Source organism: Psittacula echo, assembly GCF_963264785.1.
Source record: "Psittacula echo genome assembly, chromosome: 24".
Lineage (NCBI taxonomy): Eukaryota > Metazoa > Chordata > Aves > Psittaciformes > Psittacidae > Psittacula > Psittacula echo.
Window position 1 is genome coordinate 1628795 of NC_137759.1, and position 19786 is coordinate 1648580.

Here is a 19786-nt window from a genome sequence, read left to right on the forward strand (position 1 = left end):
AGTTGTGGGAGACAGGGTGGCATTCTCCATTCACCATCAGGAAGGTGACACCCCCTCCCTCAGCACGGGGCCATATGGGGGTGCAAAGGGGATGGGAGGTGCTGCTGGTTGTGCCCTCTATGGCTTGGGAGGGATTTTGGGGTGCAGAGAGGCTGGAAGATGCTTTCCTGTTTGGAAACCCCCTGAAATCCCACTGCATCCCAGGGCAGGGATAGTGTGGGGTGCAATGTCTGGGACAGGAAGGACCCCACAGTGACTTGAGGGGGGTTGCAGAAAGGCTGGAAGGGCTGGAAGGTCACCCCTTCCTTTGTTTGGAAACCCCCTAGAATCCCACTTGGATGCAGCCGGCTCCCCTTGCAGAGATAGGAGGGGATGTTGGATGAAGAGGGTGCCGCCAGCCTACCTGGGGGGCTGCGGAGGGGTTGGAAAGGACACGTCACCCCCCTTTAAGCACCCCCCCATCGTTACAGGGACCCTCCCAAGCCCCCGCGATGTGATCGATGGGGAGGGGGCGGCTCCGGGTTTAGGGGGGGGTGGCCCCGGTTTGGGGAGGGGGGGGCAGCGCATGCGCGGCCGCCCCTCGCCCTGCGCCGGGCAGCGCGGCGGGGCGCGGAGCGGGCGCGGGTTCTCCGCCGCTGCGGGCAGGTGCGGGCGGGCGGCACCGGCGGCACCGGCGGGGGGGCCGCGCCTGCCGCCAGCCGCGATTGGCCCGGCACGGCCCGGCTCGGCCCCCTCCGGGGGGGATCCCGGCCCGCTGCCCCCCCTCCTCCTTCCTCTGCGACCCCGCTTTTAAGCCTCCGGTACCGGCGGGGTGCTCGGCTCCACCGGCGGGGATGAATCTCCGCGCGCCGTGAGCACGGCCCCAGGTACGTGCGGCACCGGCACCATCCCTGCTGCGATGCCCGGGGCCGGCGGCACCGCTACGGCAGAAGCGGGACGGAGCCGCGCTGGGGAGCGCGGTGGGGACAAGGGAGCTGCGGGGGACACACACTGGGGTGGGGACACTGTGGGTACCGGGGTGGGCAGGGATGGGGGATGCTGGCCCTGGGGTGGGAGAGATGCTGTGACAGGGTTGGGGACGCTGTGGGGACTAGGGCTGTCAGGGCTGGGGATGCTGGGGACTGTGGGGCTGGAGGGGATGCTGCGGTAGGGGCTGCGGGGGGATCAGGAGTGGGATTGGGGGCACCGGGGCAGGTGGACAATGGGGCTGGGGCCACTGAGGTTGTAGGGATGTCAGGACAAGGGGACACTGGGGACACTAGAACGGGGCGACAGTGGAGGGACCAGGGCTGCGGACACAGGGACTGGGGCTGAGAGGGGCTGAGGGACTCCAGCACAGGGAGAGGCTTGGGGACACCGGCACTAGGGGACACTGGCACTGGGTCTGAAGGTGCACCTCGTCCTGGTTCCCCCCTGGTGCTGCCGGTGGTTCCCTGGCAGGAAAGGAGCTGGGAAGTTTCACATCCCTGGGGTACCCCCGGCTGCCGGGGAGGTGACAGGGCTGGCAGTGCAGTGAGGGCTCAGCACCACCACGGGCAGAATGAGTCCCATCCTGCATGCCCTGGCATAGGGACACGGTGAGGCAGGCTGGAGGGCTCCAGGATGCATGGATGTGGGAGCTGGTGAGGGGTTTGTGGCTCCTTGTTCCCACACACCGACGTGGGGGCTCAGCAAACTCAGCACCGGTGAGGAGGCCGGTGCTGGAGGCCCATCTCTGTGCCAGGCCCATCTCTGTGCCAGGCCCACCAGCCCCAGTGTTCTCCTCCCCGCTTTTGGTGCCAGGCACAGGCAATCCTTTCAGGGCCACAGGGCTGGGACTGGGGGCTTGCCATGATGCTGCTCCAGCGCTTGGGCTCCCACGGTGCTTTTGGCTTCACGGGAGGAGATAGAAGGCGGGGGGGGGGGGGGGGGGGGCAGGGATAGGAAGAGCAAATTCTAACCTGAAGGCTGCAGACTGTCTGCCTAATAAAAATCGCACCCAGCACAGGGCCCATATTGGCCGGGATCACAGTTTTCCGAGGTGCTAATTTATTCTCGCAGGCTGGGGGGAGCGGGAAGCATCACGTTGCCTGTGAGATGTGACGGCAGCGAGGTTTGCAGAATTCCTTTGTTGTGGGCAGAGAGGAGGGGACGCGGAGCCGGCCCCGCTGCCGGGCTCCTGCCAGGGCCACGCAGCCCCCGGGGGGGCCCTTGGCGGCGGACACCCCGTCCCCGCGGGGGTGGTGGAGGCACCGTGGCGCTGGGAGGGAGGTGGGTGCTGCGGGGGGCTGCTGGGGCCGCTGGGGTTGGGTGTGGGGTGGCGCTGGCTCAGCCCCGTGGGGTGCCCACGGTGGGGGGGGAACGTGCTAGGGGGGTGGGCAGGGAAACGCTGTGTGTGCTGGTGGCACTGAGTGACCCGTGGGGACAGCAGAGGTCACTGGGTCGGTGTCCTGGATGGAGGGCCCTGATAGGGATGGGATATCCCCAGGGTGGAGGGGGACCCGTGTCCTGCTGCATCCAGGTTGCCTTGGTGGATGAGCAGTGCTCCCCCCATCCCCTCCCACCCATCCCAACCCCTTGTCCCCCTGCACTGTCCCAAATGTCCCCTGTGCTCCATGGGGACACTGGGGGCTGCAGCCGCATCCATCCCAGCCCATGGCTTGGGGCAGGTGAGAGTGAGAGGAGACCCCCAGACTGGCCGGGTGGTCCCGGCGCTCGATGGCCTGCGAGGAATTAAGCTGGGTTTCAGCTGAAGCTGATCGCCAGCCCCGGCTTTGCATATTCATGAGGCAGATGAATTATTCATGAGGTGACAGCTAGTGACAGATGTGAAAATGCTCACCCGGGTTGATGGGGGGCGGCTTTGCATCTCCGTTATTTTAGCTTTCTCTTGTCTGCTGTTCCCTGGCTGGGGCAGGGACAGGGATGGGGACAGGGACCTGCACCGTGTCCCCAGAGGGTCCAGCCACGTGGCACCAGGGACATGGCTCTGAGCCCATGGGGTAGCCCTGGCTGTGGAGAGAGGCCCTGCACGCGCCGTTCAGCCCCTTGGGTTCATGGTGGCATGGCCAATGCGGGCTCCTTGTGCCACCCTTTCTGCCCTGCTGTCACTGCTGGGGATGGCACAGTGAATGTCTGGCATGGCTGAGCTGATGATCCCTTCCATGGGGATCCTGGGATTGATCCTGTCCCACAGGGATCCGGCTAATGCTGCTCCCCACATTGGCAAATCCAGGATCCAGGATGCTGGTGGTGCTGAGCCATGCTGGCAGTGGCATTCCCTGTCTGCAGTGGGCAGCTGGGATCTGACCAGGACTCGTTCTGTTGGTTCCATAGGGCAGGGACTTGGCTGGGCCAGCCCCGGGCTGCCTCATAGATGCTGCTGGAGCTGGTTTGTGGGTTACTGGATCCAGAGGAGGTGGGAGGGAGATGGTCTCAATAATGCAGGAGGTGCTGAGGCTGGGAGGATGCTGCCTGCATCAGCCCCTGGCACAGCGTGGGGGTCCTTGCAGGGGGAACACCGCGTGTGCTGGCTCTGGCTCTGGCTCCAGCAGGGATGCAGGATGCTCGCCCTGACCTTGGGATAAAGTTTTTGCTGGCTCAGCACAGGGCCGGCCTTGACGGAGGCACCAGCCAGGGGTCCAGTGAGGGGCTGGGGAGAGCAGAGCGTGGCAGGGACCTTCTTGGTATCTTTGGCTTGGAACGGAGCCATGGTCCATAAGGAACATGGTCCTTGTGGGCTTTGAGGTGCCACCTGGCTGGTGCAGTGTGTCCTGGGGTGGGGGGAGCCTGCGACGCCCCCGAGGGCACCCCAAGGAGGCAGCGGGTGCTGCTAGTGAGGCCCTTCCCACCGCGGCACCTTCCTGCTGCGAAAGCAGAACCTGAGGAAGTGCTGATGCCAGGGAAGGTGCAGCCAGAGCCACGCAGCCCCCCGCTCCCTGGGTGCTGCCAGCCCTGGGGTGCCTCAGCGGTCATGGTCCCTCCATCCATCCCTGCATCCCTCCACCCCCGGCCCAGCGTGTGCCCGGCCCTGCAGCTGCCGGGGCAGTGGCTGCAAATCCAAAGAGCAACTTTCCTGTTTAACATTTAAATAAAGCCCGGGCTGTTTACCCAGCGGCGCTGCCGGCATTTGCTCAGCTCCAGAGCAGCAGCGCTGGGTAAACAGCCCAGAGCTTCCAGGAGTGTTTATACACTGGCACCTTAACGTGGCTCTTTGAGGTCTTTCAGGTCCTCTCCTGGCCCCCCGCCCACCCCATCATGGTGCTGGGACCCCGTGGTGTGGCTCCAGGTTGCAGGGAGGATGGGGCTCTGCTGGGATCTGGAGTGGCCACAGGCAGGCAAGGAGGAGGATTGAGAACGTGAAGGTCGCAGGGATGCTGTGGGGAGGTGCTGGGGAGCAAGACCCAGGCATTGCCCCACGTGGAAAATTCCCTCGGTTGGGAAAAGTCACTTGGAAGCTGCAGAGGGGGAGAGTTGGGGGATGCAAAAGAGGAAATGGGTGAAAAGGGCAGGATGGGAGGATGGGTGGTTCAGAGGCCTGGGATGTCCCATCCCACACCCACCACCGCACCCTCGCCCGGCAGGTCCCAGGGTGGTGGTTTGATGAAGGACGTGGGCTGGGAGCTGTCCCATCCCACACCGCAGCGCTGGGACAACTCCTGACAGCCCAGAAAGTCAAACTGAGCCCTGCAGCAGGAGGAGCTGGAACCTCCCCGTGGCACCAAGCGATTTATTCTCCCCCTCTCAGTGGGAAGACAGGGAAAAGTTCGGTGCTGGGGGATTTCTTTCCCGGAGCATCCCTGAGCGAGGAAGAAGGAGCCGCTGTGGATGCTGTAGAGCAGCCCTGGGGTTGTTTGGCTCCCAGAGGATGTGGCTGGGCAAAGGTGCAGTGACCCACAGCCTGTTCCCTGCTCCACACCCCAGGAATCTTCCCCATGGCCGGAGCCAGGGTCAGGTCACCTCCTCAGCTTCTATCAGCAGAAGGGTTTGGAGGCAGAAAGCCCCACGGAGGTGCTGCAGGAGGGAAGGGGCTGCAAATGCTTTCTTCTTTAGAAAAGATAAAACCCACTTTTGCATCCCCCCGAAAGGCCCTTTTCCAGTGCTGAACATTGAGGGGGGGGGGGGGGGGCTCTTTTTTTCTTGCCATTTGGCTCTTTCTTTCTATTTTTGTCCCATAAAAGCAGAAGGGACAGAATGAGACATCAAGGGCTGGAAAATGGAGCATCAGGGATGGGGGAACTTGTGGGCTGAGCTGAAGCCTCGGCTCCGGGCAGCTGGAAGAGGGATGAGGGGCTCCTTGTGTGCCCCCCAAAAGCCAAGTGCTCCCCAGCTCCCTGTCCTGGCCAGGGGGCAGGGAACTGATGTTAGATCTGGGGGACCCAGATGCTGTAGTGGGGACCAGCAAACCCCATGGTGGATCTGCCAGTGCATGGGGGACCCTGGCTCTGGTTCAAGCTCATGGCCATGTGGTTCTGAGCTCCAGCATGGCCCCAGTTGGGGTTTTGGGGTGCTGGGTACATCCCTGCTTGGCTGGTTCGCAGCACGGAGTGACAGAGCCTGGTTTAAATCCCAGACAAAGCCCGAGGTGGGTGGTGGATGTGATGGGAGCCGGGTGATGGATGTGATGGGAGCCGGGCGGTGGTTGTGTCCGTGCCACCTCCGTGGCCAGGTTGGGGATGTGTCCAAGCCCCCTCGGAGCCCGGAGATCGGATGATTTCGGAACACGGATCGTTGCTGCAGTCAATGGGTGGGAGATGTTCAGCAAGTGCCGGTGCCGGCTTTGTGCTCCCCGCGCCGCACGCCGGCTCCGGCAGCTGGAGGCATTTGCTGCATGTTAATGCTGGGGGCAGCGCAAGAGCCAGCTCCAGTGCTGCTGGGAGGCTGCGGGACCCCCGCGCTTGCCCACTGCCCCCACCATGGGATACGTGTCCCATCTCCAGCAGTGCACCGGGTGGGATGTCACCACGGGTGGCACCAGTGGCAGGCAACACAGGGACAGCCCAGCAGTGCAGTTGGAGGCCCGGCGGGTTGGTGGTGGCACCCATCCTCCACCCCGACCCCACAGTGAAATCAAACTCTCTCTGGGCTAATGGCATCTTGTGAAGTGGGGCTAATCCTGCTCCCTCCGGTGGCTCCTGGAGGCTGGTGTCGGCCTGGCCCTGCAGTGATTTATGGCCCTATGGCATCACCAAACAGGCAGGGAGCAGGTGAGCGGCGGCCTCCCAACCCTCTGCTCTCATTGCAGGTCAAGGATGGTCCATGTGATGGGGGATGCCGGCTGCTGGTTCCTGCTCGGGCTCTCCCTCCTCCCCGTCATCGTCCTGGGTAAGTGCCACCATGGCTCATGAGCCACTATGGGAAACCGCAGCAACTAATGCACCATCAGCCATAATAAAGAGCAAGGGTGAATAATAACCAAGGGGGGGCTCAGCCTCCAGCGCCCCCCCACCTCCCTGCCCTGGACTGAGGGGGATTAGATAGGGAGAAGCCCCCCCGGTGACCCTGGACCCCCCATGCTGGGATCCTGGCACGTGAGACCTTAAATCCTTAATCCTGCTGCTGGCACCCAGCTGCAGAGCTGAGACCCCCAGGGATTTGCCATCTCCATGAACCCATGTACCCCCATCCTGCTGCACTGGGGGCTTTGGGATCCCCCCACCCTGGCACCCTCCCTGTGCATCTTGGGGTGCAATGGCAAATGGGGAGCAAGGGGTGAAGGTGCCAGGCGGGGATTTGTGGCCGTCCCTGGTCCCCCCACCCCATTGCAGGCAGGGAGAGCTGGGCCATGGGGATTTCCATGTGCTGGGATTTGTGGTGATAGAGCTGGGAGCCTGCACAGGCTGGAGCAGGATTAGTGCGGGAGGAGGAGGAGAATGTGCCGCTGCCACATTTTATCCCAGCATGGGACTGGCTGTGCTGCTGGGGCCATAGGGCTTGAATGGTGCTGAGTTGTTGGCGAGGGGTTCACCTCTGCAGGCAGGGATGGGGAGTGCTGGTATCCCTATGGGGAGCAGCATGGGACCCATGGGTGCAGAGCAGCGGCTCCAGCCTGGCAGCATCTGGGTTGGGGTGTGAGGGATCGGGCCAAGTTACGGGTTCAGCCCCAACAGGGCAGATTTAAGGGACGAAGTTGGTCTGCAGGCACCGGACAGGGAGGCTGCGCATTGTCCTGCTTCACGCTCTTCCCTGGGGACCTCAGAAGTGCCCAGAACAGAGCCCCCAGCACCCTGCGGTGCCCCCAGTTCTCCCCCTCTGTGAACAAGAACCCTGCGGGGGCTCCCGCCGCCCATCCCCGCGGTACCTGGGCCCCTGTCCCCGCAGGCTCGCAGGACGATGGGAAGGTGATCCACATCAACAGGGTGCAGCACGAGGCCGTGCGCGTGGGGCTGGGGGAGCCCGTGGCCCTGCCCTGCCTCTTCCTGCTCCATCCCTCGGCCTCGCTGGGGCCCAACGAGCCCCCCGACCCTCCCCGTGTCAAATGGAGCAAGGTGCGCTCGGCCACCGGGCAGAGGGAGGACGTCCCCATCCTGGTGGCCAAGGACAACGCGGTGAAGGTGGTGAAAGCCTACGAGGGCCGCGTGGCCCTGCCCGGCTACCCCCGTGACCGGTACAACGCCACGCTGGTGCTGCGCGCCGCCCGGGCCAGCGACGCCGGGCTCTACCGCTGCGAGGTGGTGGCCGGCATCGAGGACGAGCAGGACCTGCTGCCCCTGGAGGTGACGGGTGAGCTGGGCACCGGTGCTGCAGGGGCACCACGAGCACCATGGGTGCCGGGGTGGGTGCTGCACCCTGCAAAGCCTTTACAAGCTGTGCGAGATGGACAAGCCATGCACCATGTAGACCTTGTGCAACCGGCAAAAGCCATGGCCGCATGCAAGCTCTGCATCCCATACAAGCTCTGCACCTCATGCAAGCTCTGCACTCTGTTCAAGCTCTGCACCTCATGCAAGCTCTGCATCCCATACAAGCTCTGCACCTCATGCAAGCTCTGCACTCTGTTCAAGCTCTGCACCTCATGCAAGCTCTGCATCCCATACAAGCTCTGCACCTCATGCAAGCTCTGCATCCCATACAAGCTCTGCACCTCATGCAAGCTCTGCACCCTGTTCAAGCTCTGCACCTCATACAAGCTCTGCTTCCCATACAAGCTCTGCTTCCCATATAAGCTCTATACCCCATACAAGCTCTACACCTCATACAAGCTCTGCTTCCCATACAAGCTCTACATCCCATACAAGCTCTGCATCCCATACAAGCTCTGCTTCCCACATAAGCTCTATACCCCATACAAGCTCTGCTTCCCATACAAGCTCTATACCCCATGCAAGCTCTGCTTCCCATACAAGCTCTATACCCCATGCAAGCTGTACACCTCATACAAGCTCTGCATCCCATACAAGCTCTGCATCCCATACAAGCTCTGCTTCCCACATAAGCTCTATACCCCATACAAGCTCTGCTTCCCATACAAGCTCTGTACCCCATACAAGCTCTACACCTCATACAAGCCAAACCATGCACCCCATGCACCCTCTGCATGCGTGAGCCATGTGCCCCGTACATGCTCTACACCCCATGCACCCTCTACAAGCACATGGTCCAAGCTCTACCATCCGCTGCCCTTCCAGGCGTTGTCTTCCACTACCGCCCGGCAGGCGAGCGCTATGCCCTGACCTTCCCCGCCGCCCGCCGCGCCTGCCTGGACAACTCTGCCGTCATCGCCTCGCCACAGCACCTCCAGGCCGCCTTCGAGGACGGCTACGACAACTGCGACGCGGGCTGGCTCTCTGACCAGAGCGTGCGGTAGGTGTGGGCACGGGCTGCGGGCTGGGACCCCCTCTGTGGGGCTGAGCACCCACCGTGCCCCTCTCCGGCAGGTACCCCATCACGCTGTCCCGGCCCGGCTGCTACGGGGACCGCAACAGCCTCCCTGGGGTCCGCAGCTACGGCCACAGGGAGCCCGGTGAAGAGTACGATGTGTACTGCTACGCACGGGAGCTGCGAGGCAAGCGGCGCCGCGGTGGTTGGGTGTGCGCCGGGGGGTGCCTGGAGACATCCCTCTGGGATGATGCAGTGGATGCTGGAGAGGGACTCTTTATCAGGGGTTGGGGTGGCAGAACAAGGGGTGATGGGTTCAGACTGAAACGGGGGAAGTTCACGTTGGAGATAAGGCAGAAGCTCTTCCCTGTGAGGGTGCTGAGGCGCTGGCCCAGGGTGCCCAGAGAAGCTGTGGCTGCCCCATCCCTGGCAGTGTTCAAGGCCGGGTTGGACACAGGGGCTTGGAGCAAGCTGCTCCAGTGAGATGGTCTTAAGCTCCTTTCCAACTCAGACCATTCTATGATTCTATGCATCTCTGTGCATCTCTCATCTGCAGTTTGGCTACAGGGATGGGTGCCAGTGCTGTACCACCCGCGGTGCTGGTGCCGACTGGCCCAGCATGGCCATAGCACGCGAGTCATGGAGACCTCCAAACTCCCCTGCGCTGTCAGGCCCATCGCAGCATCCTGTCACTGTGTCCTCAAGGGCTCTGCTCTCTTGCAGGGACCGTGTTCTACGCCACGGCACCGGGGCGCTTCACCTGGCAGGGGGCCCGGCGGCACTGCCAGAGCCGTGGTGCTTCGCTGGCCACCACCGGGCAGCTCTACGTGGCGTGGCGGGAGGGCCTGGACCAGTGTGACCCGGGCTGGCTGGCGGACGGCAGCGTGCGCTACCCCATCCGGCTCCCGCGCAGGAAGTGCGGCGGCGATGCCTCCGGTGTCAGGACCCTCTACCAGTTCCCCAACCGCACCGGCTTCCCCCCCGCCACCTCCAGATTTGATGCCTACTGCTATAAAGGTAAGGGGGAATCAGCTGGAATGCCAGCACCATGTTCCTTCCGTAGGCTCCCCATCAGCCCCGGCCCTTCTTCCCTTGGGAATTGGTGGGCATGGCTGGGAAAATTGCTGTGAATGAATATTTAATTGGGGAATTAATGAGATAAATGAGGAGAGCTGCGCTGGGAGGGAACCCAGCTCCATGCATCACCCTTATGCAGTGCAAGGGATGCAGCGCCTGATGCCAAGACCCAGAGGGGGGGGATGTGGGTCCCCAGTTGTGCCCTGGATGCCTGTCCTGCCCCTCGGTCCCACCGCTGGCACAGCTGATGGTTGTGGTCTCACCGCAGCACATGCAGCCGAGGGGCAGAAGGAGCAGGAGGAGCAGGTGCTGCCCGCGCCTGACCCACTGGGCAGTGACAACGTGTTGGTGGAGCATGGCGAGGACGTTGGCATGTCGGGGGACATCCGGGACACCCCACACAACCGCTACAGCCTCCTGCCACAGCCAGGGCCCGCGGGGCTGGGCGAGGATGAGGATGAGCAGTTGCAGCCGGCGAGCAGCAGCCCAGTGGCACAGCGCGGTGACCTCCCCGGTGCTGCACCGACACAGGCACCGGTGGCTCGCGGGCTGGGTGATGGCACGTCCCTGCCTTCCACCACAGCCTCCTCACCAGCGTGGCCCCATGAGGATGAAGCTCTCAACGTGGTGGACCAGGCACCAGTGAGCTCCCAGCAGGATCTGGCCAGCACCAGCCCAGCACTGCTGGTGCACGAAGACCCTGAGGAGCCCCCGGCCACACTCCTGCCACAGTCCCAAAGCGCAGCCCAGGAGCACGTCACCGGCTCACCACCGGCACCGCAAGGGATGAGGACAGAGCCTGGCGTGGCAGCAGAGACCCCCAGCACCCCACCAGCCAGCTCCCACACCCCGCGGCAGAGCAGCTACCCCGGGCTCAATGGGCGCTACTTCCAGCTGCAGCGACAGAGCCGAGACCCTGTGGCAATGGCTGGGGACCCCACAGGGGCTGAGGACCCCATGAGGACGGTCACTGAGGCCCCTGTCCTGGCCCTGGAGGTGAAGGAGGCTGCAGCCAACGCAGTGGAAATGTGGAGCATCCCCCATGCCAGCACTGAGAGCACCCGGTGGGAAGGCACCTACGCACCCTCCAACGCGGTGGAGATCGTCCCTAGTAAGTGATGCCCAAAAAGCAGCTGGGAGAGTCCCAGGGGCTGCACCAGTGTGGGGACCCCATGGCTGTGCCTCTCTTGCAGAGCTGATGGCACCGGAAGCGGCTCCGGTGTCACCCTCGCCGCAGGCGCCTGCCCTCAGGGATTCACGGTGGTGGAGCCCCCGTGCCCCCGGGGGACCCGCACAGACGCTCCCTCCGCCGCCCCTGCCCTCTGCAGCTCCTCACGGTGCCCCCGGTCACCAGGACGTCACCGCAGCCGGGGCTCAGCCCCATGTCCCCAGTGCCCGCGGGGACTCCCCCCGGCCACCTGCTGATGCCACCGAGGACTTCTCCGGTGATGCTGTGTCCCAGGAGGACGGTGGCCCCCTCCCGCCGCGGCCCCCGCTGCCCCCGGCCCCGCTGGTGGCTGAGAGCTCCGAGGTGGTCCTTAGGCACCGCGGTGACAGCAGCAACGGCATCGGGGCCCCAGGTGATGGCTCGCTGGAGAGGCAGAAGAAAGCGGTGACCTTCCTGCACCCAAGTGGCCCCTCCATAGGGGACCCCACCACCCCTGGCCCCACCGAGGTGGCTGTTCCCCAGCCTCAGGGTGGGCTGAGCCCCACGGCTCCCCATGGGCCACCTGAGCTGCTGGCCCAGTACCGGGATGCTGGGAAGGGCTCAGTCATGTCCAGCAGTGGAGCAGCCGTGTCCCTCCCAGTACGGGATGTCCCCAGTGAGGTGACCCCATGGGCTCGCACTGAGTGGCCGGTGCAGGAGCCGGCAGCTGAGGAGGGATCCACAGGCTTTGCCCCTGGTCCCACCAGCCGCGCTGCGCCAGGGTTGGGGGGAGCAGAGCATCTCCTCCTGTCCCCCCCAGGCCCACGGCAGCCCCCCACCAGCCCTGGCCCCCCAGGTGTCCCCAGCCATGAGGATGCACCCGCAGCCCCTGGCGAGGAGGATGCCTCCGGAGAGGTGAAGAGGGAAGAGCTCCCCTTGCCCCTCAGCTCCACCACCCACAGCCCCTGGCCATCACCCACTGCTCCTCACCCATGGGAGCCAGAGGCACCTGAGTCCCCGGGTGCGGGGCCGCTCTTTGAGCCCTCCATGGCAGCAGAGCTGGAGGGAGCCCCGCTCCTGGATGCTGACAGCGGGAGCGGCGAGGAGCCGGCACTGGAGGAGCGGGAGCTGCTGGCTTGGGCAGGCACCGGCAACACCAGCCAGCACGGTGAGCGCGGCGCTGATGGGCACAGGGCCGGGGGGCAGGAGAACCTCAGGGTCGTTTCCCCTCCCAGTGTGGTGCCAACCCATGGGGCTGATTCCGAGGTGGAGGTCTGGGAGGGTCTCTCCATTGACCCAAAGCAATTCACTACCTGGGGAGTCTCCACCAGCAGCGAGGGGCTAGGAACGGGTCCTGGGCTCCTCAACAGGAGTTGAGCTATGAACATGAGGGGAAAGTGTCCTCTCTGGGTAGTTAATATTTGCAGTTGCTGCTAATAGCAATAGCAGTGGAGAGGCGGCTGCTGGCGGGACACAAACAGGCAACGCACACATCTGAAGCGTAGAGCCTCGAGCAACCGGAACCGGCACCGCGTGCAGCAGCCGGCAATGCCGGAGCAGGTCCCTGCCCTGGTTTCACATGGGGTGGGTGCTGCGGTGTCCCCCCCACCCCTCACCCTGGCTCAGGGCACCCCCTCCCACCCCGCAGCTCCGTCAGACCCCTGCCAGAACAACCCGTGCCTGCACGGCGGGACCTGCCGCGCCAACGGCACCGTCTGCGGCTGCAGCTGCGCCCCCGGCTTCACCGGGGAGAACTGCGAGATCGGTGCGTGGCGGCTGCGGGCCTCGAACCCGCGGCCTTGGGGCTGGGGAGCCCCCGTCTTCGGTCACCGCTGGCAGCGGTGCTGGAGGGGACGGTGGGTTTGGGGGTTTGAGGGGGTCTAAGCTGCAGCCCCTCCTTGTCCCCGCAGACATCGACGATTGCTTGTCCAGCCCCTGCCAGAACGGTGGCACCTGCATTGATGAGGTCAACTCCTTCGTCTGCCTCTGCCTGCCCAGCTACGGCGGCAGCCGCTGCGAGAAAGGTGGGGAGCGCAGCCCCCCGTGTCCCCACTGGGCGTGTGGCCATGGGGGGCCCATGGGACACTGCTCAGTGCCTGTCCCTTTGGGGATGAGCAAGGGGAGCTGCTGCCTGCGTCGCCCTGGGCGTGGTCGCCTTCACCGTCCCCTTGTCCCTGCAGACACGGAGGGCTGTGACCACAACTGGCACAAGTTCCAGGGTCACTGCTACCGGTACTTCGCACGCCGGCGTTCCTGGGAGGATGCAGAGCGGGATTGCCGCCGCCGCGCCGGCCACCTCACCAGCATCCACTCGCGGGAGGAGCACAGCTTCATCAATGGTAGCACCCCATCCACAGCTCTGTGAGCATCACACCCCTGCGTGCTCTTCACTTTTACTGTGCAAGCCATGAGTCCTTTCTCTCCATAGGCTTTGGGCACGAGAACACCTGGATTGGGCTCAATGACAGGATCGTGGAGCAGGATTTCCAGTGGACCGACAACACTGGCTTGGTGAGCCCCTCGGAGGTGCACGGTGGGGCTCAGGGTGCGGGGATGGGAGATACAGGAGTTCTGACCCTCTCTTGTGTCCCACCAGCAATACGAGAACTGGAGGGAGAACCAACCCGACAACTTCTTTGCGGGTGGTGAGGACTGCGTGGTGCTGGTGTCCCATGAGATTGGCAAGTGGAACGACGTGCCCTGCAACTACAACCTGCCCTACATCTGCAAGAAGGGCACAGGTACCCCTGCCCCGGTGTCCCCGTCCCCATCCCCATCCCAAGCCCAGGTTGGAAGAGGCAACCTGGTCTAGTGGAAGGTGTCCAGGGGGTTGGAGCTGGAGGAGCTTTAAGGTCCCTCCCAACCCAAACCATCCCATGATTCTATGATCCCAGGCACATCCTTCTCAGGGAAACCTCTCTGAGCCCTTAGTCCAGAAAACCTCAAGCAGTTTCTCTTAATCTCTTAATCTCCAGTTCTTTCTCCCCACGGTCAATTCCTTCCTCTCCACTTCAGTTTGTTTCATTTCCCACCATTAAAACTATTAAGCCTCATCCCTTATCTCGGAAGTTCTATTAACCTCCAGCTGCTCACCAGGATCCCGCCAGCCGCAGCTTAATGATGCTCTTGCCCCACTAAGGCCATTAATTAATGAAGTAAATCCTGGGGAACGTCTTGCTGCCAACCTGATGGAGGAGCTGCTCCTAAAGCATCCACCAAGCTCCGGCTTGCAGAGAGCAGCATTGGGTGTCCCTCTGTCTGGTGATAGGGGGGTGATGTGGGTCTGTGTCCCCCCCCAGTGCTGTGCGGGCCCCCGCCAGAGGTGGCGAATGCGTTCACCGTGGGGAAGAAGAAGGAGAAGTACAGCATCCACTCCAGTGTGCGCTACCAGTGCGAGGAGGGCTTCACCCAGCGCCATGTGCCCACCATCAAGTGCCACAGCACCGGCAAGTGGGACCGGCCCAAAATCCTCTGCACAAAACGTTAGTGGGGGCTAAAGGGGGTCCAGGGAGGGTCAAGGCACCGGGTCCCTCCCAGGGCCGTGGTTCCTGACCCCGTCGTGTCCCCTCCTTGCCCCTGTTAGCCAGGCGGTCACACCGAGCGCGGCGGCACCACCACCACCGGCACAGCCACCAGCACCACCAGCACCACCACCACAAACCCCGCAAGGAGCGGCGAAAACACCGCAAGCACCTCCGGCTGGACTGGATGGAGGAGGGCCACTACTTCTAGAGCCGCGGGACAATGAAGCACAAGGGTCCCTGATGGGACGTGGTGACATTTCCCAACCCCTTCCCACCCCTTCTCTTTTATAACCCCCTTGGCTTTAGCTCCTAGGATGCCCGGCCCCGTAGGGAATAGGATCCAGAGGGGGCGGCTGCGTGTGCGTCCCCAGCCCTCCCTGCATGCCCCATGCTCAGCCCCCCCCCGACCTGGGGTCGAGCCCCCAGCCCTGCCTGGGGACCCCCCATCCATCCTTGGGGGCTATTCCCTGGCTGGGCTCTGGTCCCCTCCCCAAAGGGGGGGTTAATTTGCCTCCCCCCCCCACCTTGGCCACGGGTCTCGCTGGCCCAGGGTGGCTCTGGTTTTTTAGCAGCCCCCCCATTTTCCCACCCCAGCCCTGCCAATGGGGGACCCTGCCCGGCACTGACGATGCCACCTGGGCCGCGTCCTGCTCTGCTGCCCAGGCCGGGCTTGGTTTGGTTTTCCCCCTCCCCGTCCATCGTCGGGTCCCCGTTGGAGTCGGTGTGTGTGTGCGTGTGTGTGCGTGCGTACGGCGCTTTCTGATCTCTGCTGTTTGCGACGGGCATTGCCCCAACCTCCCCCCCCCCGGCCATTTCTGACTCTGCCTTTCTGTACTGCTGGACATTTTAATAAAGTTTTTTAACAGTTGAGCAGCCCCATCCCTGGCAGTGTTCAAGGCCAGGTTGGACACAGGGGCTTGGAGCAAGCTGCTCCAGTGGAAGGGGTCCCTGCCCGTGGCAGGGGTTGGAGCTGGAGGAGCTTTAAGGTCACTTCAACACAAACCATCCCATGACTCTGCCAGGGCTCGTTTTCCAGCCCCACCGCTGCCTCACAGAGATGGTGATGGATGCTTCAGGGTGCTGCCTGCACTGACAATAGGTTCTGCCCCCACCCTGGCTGCCATCCATCAGTGTGTGATGGCCACCACCCCTGGTTCCCATTGTCCTCTCCCAGGGATCGTGGTGGCTGGGGGGGTCACATCCCCATGGCTGTGTATTCTATCAGCACTGGCAGTAACGGTGATGGATGGGCTGCGCTCAGCTGGGCCGGGCATGGGGGAAGCCCCCCAGTCCCCTCCTGCATGGGGGACCTTGGGGTCCCTACCCATGCTCTGCCATCCCCAGGGTGGCTCCTGGTTGCTGCCAGCACCGGGATGCTCTGGGGTAGCTCTGCTGATCCCTTGGATCCAGTCCTGATAAATGACAACAGATGCTGTTGGGATGCTCCAGCTGGGATGATCCAAACATGCCCAGCTCTGGCATAGCAGGGCCAGGGTCCCTGAATAGGGAGGGAATATAAGGGCATGGCCAGGGTTCCCTTGCACCCGCGATGCCCCTCGAGGGTGGCACCAGTGAAGGACACGCGAGAGCCCGGCTCAGCTCTCCAAAGCGGCCGAAGCTTTTATTTCATCTACGTCCAGCTCACGAGCGCCAGGGCTGCAGGAAGCCTCGAGCCGGGGCGCAGGGCACGGAGCCCACCCAGCACCTCCCTGCTCCCACCTCGGCTGCTGCTGCACGGAGCCAAGCACCGAGGAGCTGCCCGAGCCCCAGGCTGAGGTGTGCGGCTGAGCTGGAGGGGCTGCGGGTGCCCCCGGCGACCCACGCTCACGAAGCCAAGCCCAATGCCCCCCGTTCCCTGCAGAGACCTGCTGGTGCCATGGTGCCGGTTGCATCTCCAGGGGGGTTCAATGCTGCATGGCCCCAGGGACAGAGCAGAGCCGGGGACCGTGGACATGAGGATGAGGGCATTGCGGGGCTCAAGCCTGCTTTGCTCTGGATGGGCCTTTAGCACATGCAATGCGCTGATTGACAAGCAAGAGCTGCGATGAGCTGGGAGCCTGCCCTGGGTCCGAGCGCAGGCTCCTGGCTGGGTTAACGAAGCTGCTCCCCTCCAGCTGCCTCAGTTTCCCCAAGTGTCACCAGGCTTCGTGCGCAGCCCGTGGTGCAGCTCCTGCACCGGTAGCACATGGACACCTCTCCCAGTCCAACACAGGAGCTGCCTGCAGCTCCCCACACTGCGGGGCAGCAGCACCAGGGAGCCCAACACAGAGAGACGGGGTTGTCCTGGCCAAAAGGTTGAGGCGCTCCCGCAGAGGGTGACCCTCACACACGATTGGGGTGCCCCCCCCCCCCCTGCGCCTTCTCCGGAGCAGCCTCCCCAGCCTTTTTAAAGCAATAAACCCCAAAAAGCTTGTACTTCTTGTCGGGGAAGCCCAGGTTGCGCACGCCGGGCTCCCGGCCGCCGCAGCGTGCCCGCGGGTTGACGATGGGGTAGCGGATGCTGCCGTCCTCCAGCCAGCCCGCCTCGCAGCGGTCCAACAGCTGGATCTTCCAGGCAGCGTAGAGCTGACCCACCTTGGCCACGGCCGCCCCGTTGTTCTTGCAGGCCTGTACCGCCTCGGCGTAGCTCAGCTTGCGGTACGTCTTCAAGAAGTACACTTTGCCTAGGGGGGACAGGCACAAAGCAGAGGTTGTTGGGGATGGGGACATCCTGTATGTGGTCCGGCACCAGCATCCAGTGGGATGGGATGGGGCAGAGATGAGGCTGTAGACCTTTCCCCAGTGTGTGTTTTGGAGGGGAGCAGCCGCCTGGGCTCTGGGCAGATTTATGAGGGCTCCTCGTGGTGATTACACCCGTGATTTATTCTGCTGTCACCACTAAACCAACAGCGGCGGAGCCCCTGCGGCCCTGCCAGCAAGGAGGAATCCACACAGCCCCGCAGCCCACCCGGCTCCCATCTGTCTTGCCCGGCCCCGTCCTCATCCATCACCCCGGCTGTTTGCTGCTGCAATTCCCTCCATCCCCTGCTCCTGCCCAGAAGAGATGGGTTTTGCTAAAAGCACAAAGGCAACAGGGACAGATCCTGATCCTTGCTGGGGGTCCACAGCACCAAACCCCCTCTTGATGTGTGGGGTTATGCAAGGAAGGCACATGCAGCCGCATCCTTCTCTCATCCGGAGCTGGACCACCATGGGAAACCCTCCTCATCCCACCCAGCCAAATCAGGGAGCCGGGTGCTCCGTGCCTCAGTTTCCCCCCGATTACCATTGAGGTTGGAGGTGAAGCAGAAAGCATCGTAGTGCTCGCTGTCCTTGTGCCGGTACCCGTAGTTCCGGACCCCCACCGGCGTGTCCTTGCGGCCGCACTCCTCCCGCGGCCGGGAGATGGGATACTGCACGGAGCCGTCCTCCAGCCAGCCGGCGTTGCACCAGTCCATGCCCTCCAGCCAGGCCTGGTGCAACTGATCGTGTGAGGCCAGGATCCCATCCTGCTCCAGGCACGCCTGCTGGGCCTCATGGAAGTTCAGTGTGTAGCGGCCCAGGCGCGGGTGGTAGGGGAAGATCACACCTGGAGGGACAGAGAGGAGGGGCTGGGGTACAGGGAGGGTGTCCCCCATCTCATTTTGACCCAGTGGATGGGGTCATCAGCATGAGCTGCAGGGGAACAGGGGCTGGAGCCAGCAGAGGAGAGCTGCCTGGGGAGTTTGGGTGCTCCAGGCTGTGCTCAGGAACCCCAAACCCCCCACTCTGCAACTGCAGGGACCCCCCTGTGCCACCCCAGGGACCTCTACGGCACCACAGGGCTCCAGGAGCTGCTGCCTGGGGACATCGGTGGTACCTGCACGGGGTCCAGCCAAGCCCCAGCATCCCCAGAGCAAGCCCATACTGGCCAGAGCAGCGCTACTGCAGCTCCTGAGCCCCCATAAAAGAGTCTTCCCGCTTCCCCAGCCACAGCAGCTCATCCCAGCAACGCTGCTGCCACAACCTGATCTGTCCTGGTGCTTTACGAGGCCACACCACTATCTATCTCCAGCATTTATTAGCTGCCAGCCTGTAAACCTGGAGCAACAATAAAAGCCAATAACAAGCAATAAACCACGGCACACGCCAGGAAAAACAACCGGCCGTAAAGCAGGACCAAGCCCAGCACTGGGAACCACGTCCTGGCCAAGTCCCATCCCTGCTGTAGCAGCACCGGTACCTTCGAGGTCCAGCTTGACCATGCCGGCATCGTCCTCCAGCTCGTTGGTGACCTCGCACTCGTAGCGGCCGTAGTCTTGCAGGGTGACGTTGCGGATGATGAGCGAGGCGTCGCCAAAGCCGTCCTCCTGCAGCGCCGTGCGGCCGCGGTAGCTGCCGAACGCCCGCCGCGCCTTGCCCAGCGCCACGAACACGTCCACGAAGGCCATCGGCTCCGTCACCTTGGTCCACTTGAGGCGGATCTCGGCCGGGTCGTGGGCAGCCACATCGTAGTGGTAGCGGCAGGGCAGGATGATGGTGCCACCCCGGTGGGTCACCACCTTCCCCGGCGCTGTTTGCACCACCACGGCCCCGCTGTCACCCTCTGCAAGGGACACCGAGCTCAGGCATGCCCCTGTCCTCAAGCCTGCTGCTGCCTCCATCCCAGGCAGGACCCACAGTGGGGACAAGGAAGGCTGGGGGGAATCTGGGGGAATTTCCCTCTTCTGGGGGCTTTGCAAACCCCAAGGAGGGTTGAGTGGCTCCTGACCAGCACAAGAGGGACACAAGGAAGCCTTTTAGTGGACACTAGACCCAACAGCTTGTTGACTGCAGGACGGTCCCCTCCATCCCACCGTGGGGGTGCAGCCCAGCTCGCTCCTGCACATCCCCATCCCCACTCACCCATGACATGGACCACCTTCTTCCGTCCCCGGGCGCTGGGCACCGTGTCAGAGGCGAGGACACCGGCGAGGAGCAGCAGAGCTGCGGGGAGAGCAGCCCAGGGGCTTCGGGGACACATCTGGGGGGAGAGCAGAGCCCCTCAGCACCCACCGGTCCCCCCGGGTGAGTGTGTGAGCAAACAGAGCCCCGGCTTCAGCAGCGATGCTGGTCCCCAGCCCACACGCCTGGTGGGGAAGCTCCTCGCCCCGTCTCCCGCCTCACCCACCCCAAGCAGACGGGGGTGACCGGCAGAGCCGGGTCCTGCTCTGAGCATCCCCGGCCCGCAGGGACCCCCGTGCCCCGCGGCCTGAACTCCGCTTCACCCGCTCGGTTACAGCCG

General features: G+C 63.7%; 2 protein-coding genes across 2 annotated transcripts; one reads left to right on the forward strand and one right to left on the reverse strand.

The window, feature by feature from the left end:
• Window positions 1-6230: 6230 nt before the first annotated feature.
• On the forward strand, window positions 6231-14768 carry NCAN (neurocan; the record flags this gene model as incomplete). The annotated part of the gene is made up of 14 exons (XM_080634137.1): window positions 6231-6303; window positions 7300-7701; window positions 8607-8781; window positions 8856-8983; window positions 9520-9813; window positions 10142-10984; window positions 11067-12188; window positions 12669-12785; window positions 12931-13044; window positions 13201-13359; window positions 13449-13531; window positions 13617-13761; window positions 14320-14502; window positions 14608-14768. The coding sequence occupies 14 exons, from the start codon at window positions 6231-6233 to the stop codon at window positions 14766-14768; spliced, it is 3999 nt and encodes a 1332-aa protein (XP_080490263.1).
• A 2098-nt stretch (window positions 14769-16866) lies between these two features.
• On the reverse strand, window positions 16867-19525 carry HAPLN4 (hyaluronan and proteoglycan link protein 4; the record flags this gene model as incomplete). The annotated part of the gene is made up of 4 exons (XM_080634216.1): window positions 16867-17207; window positions 17810-18112; window positions 18746-19108; window positions 19408-19525. The coding sequence occupies 4 exons, from the start codon at window positions 19523-19525 to the stop codon at window positions 16867-16869; spliced, it is 1125 nt and encodes a 374-aa protein (XP_080490342.1).
• Between the last annotated feature and the right edge of the window lie 261 nt (window positions 19526-19786).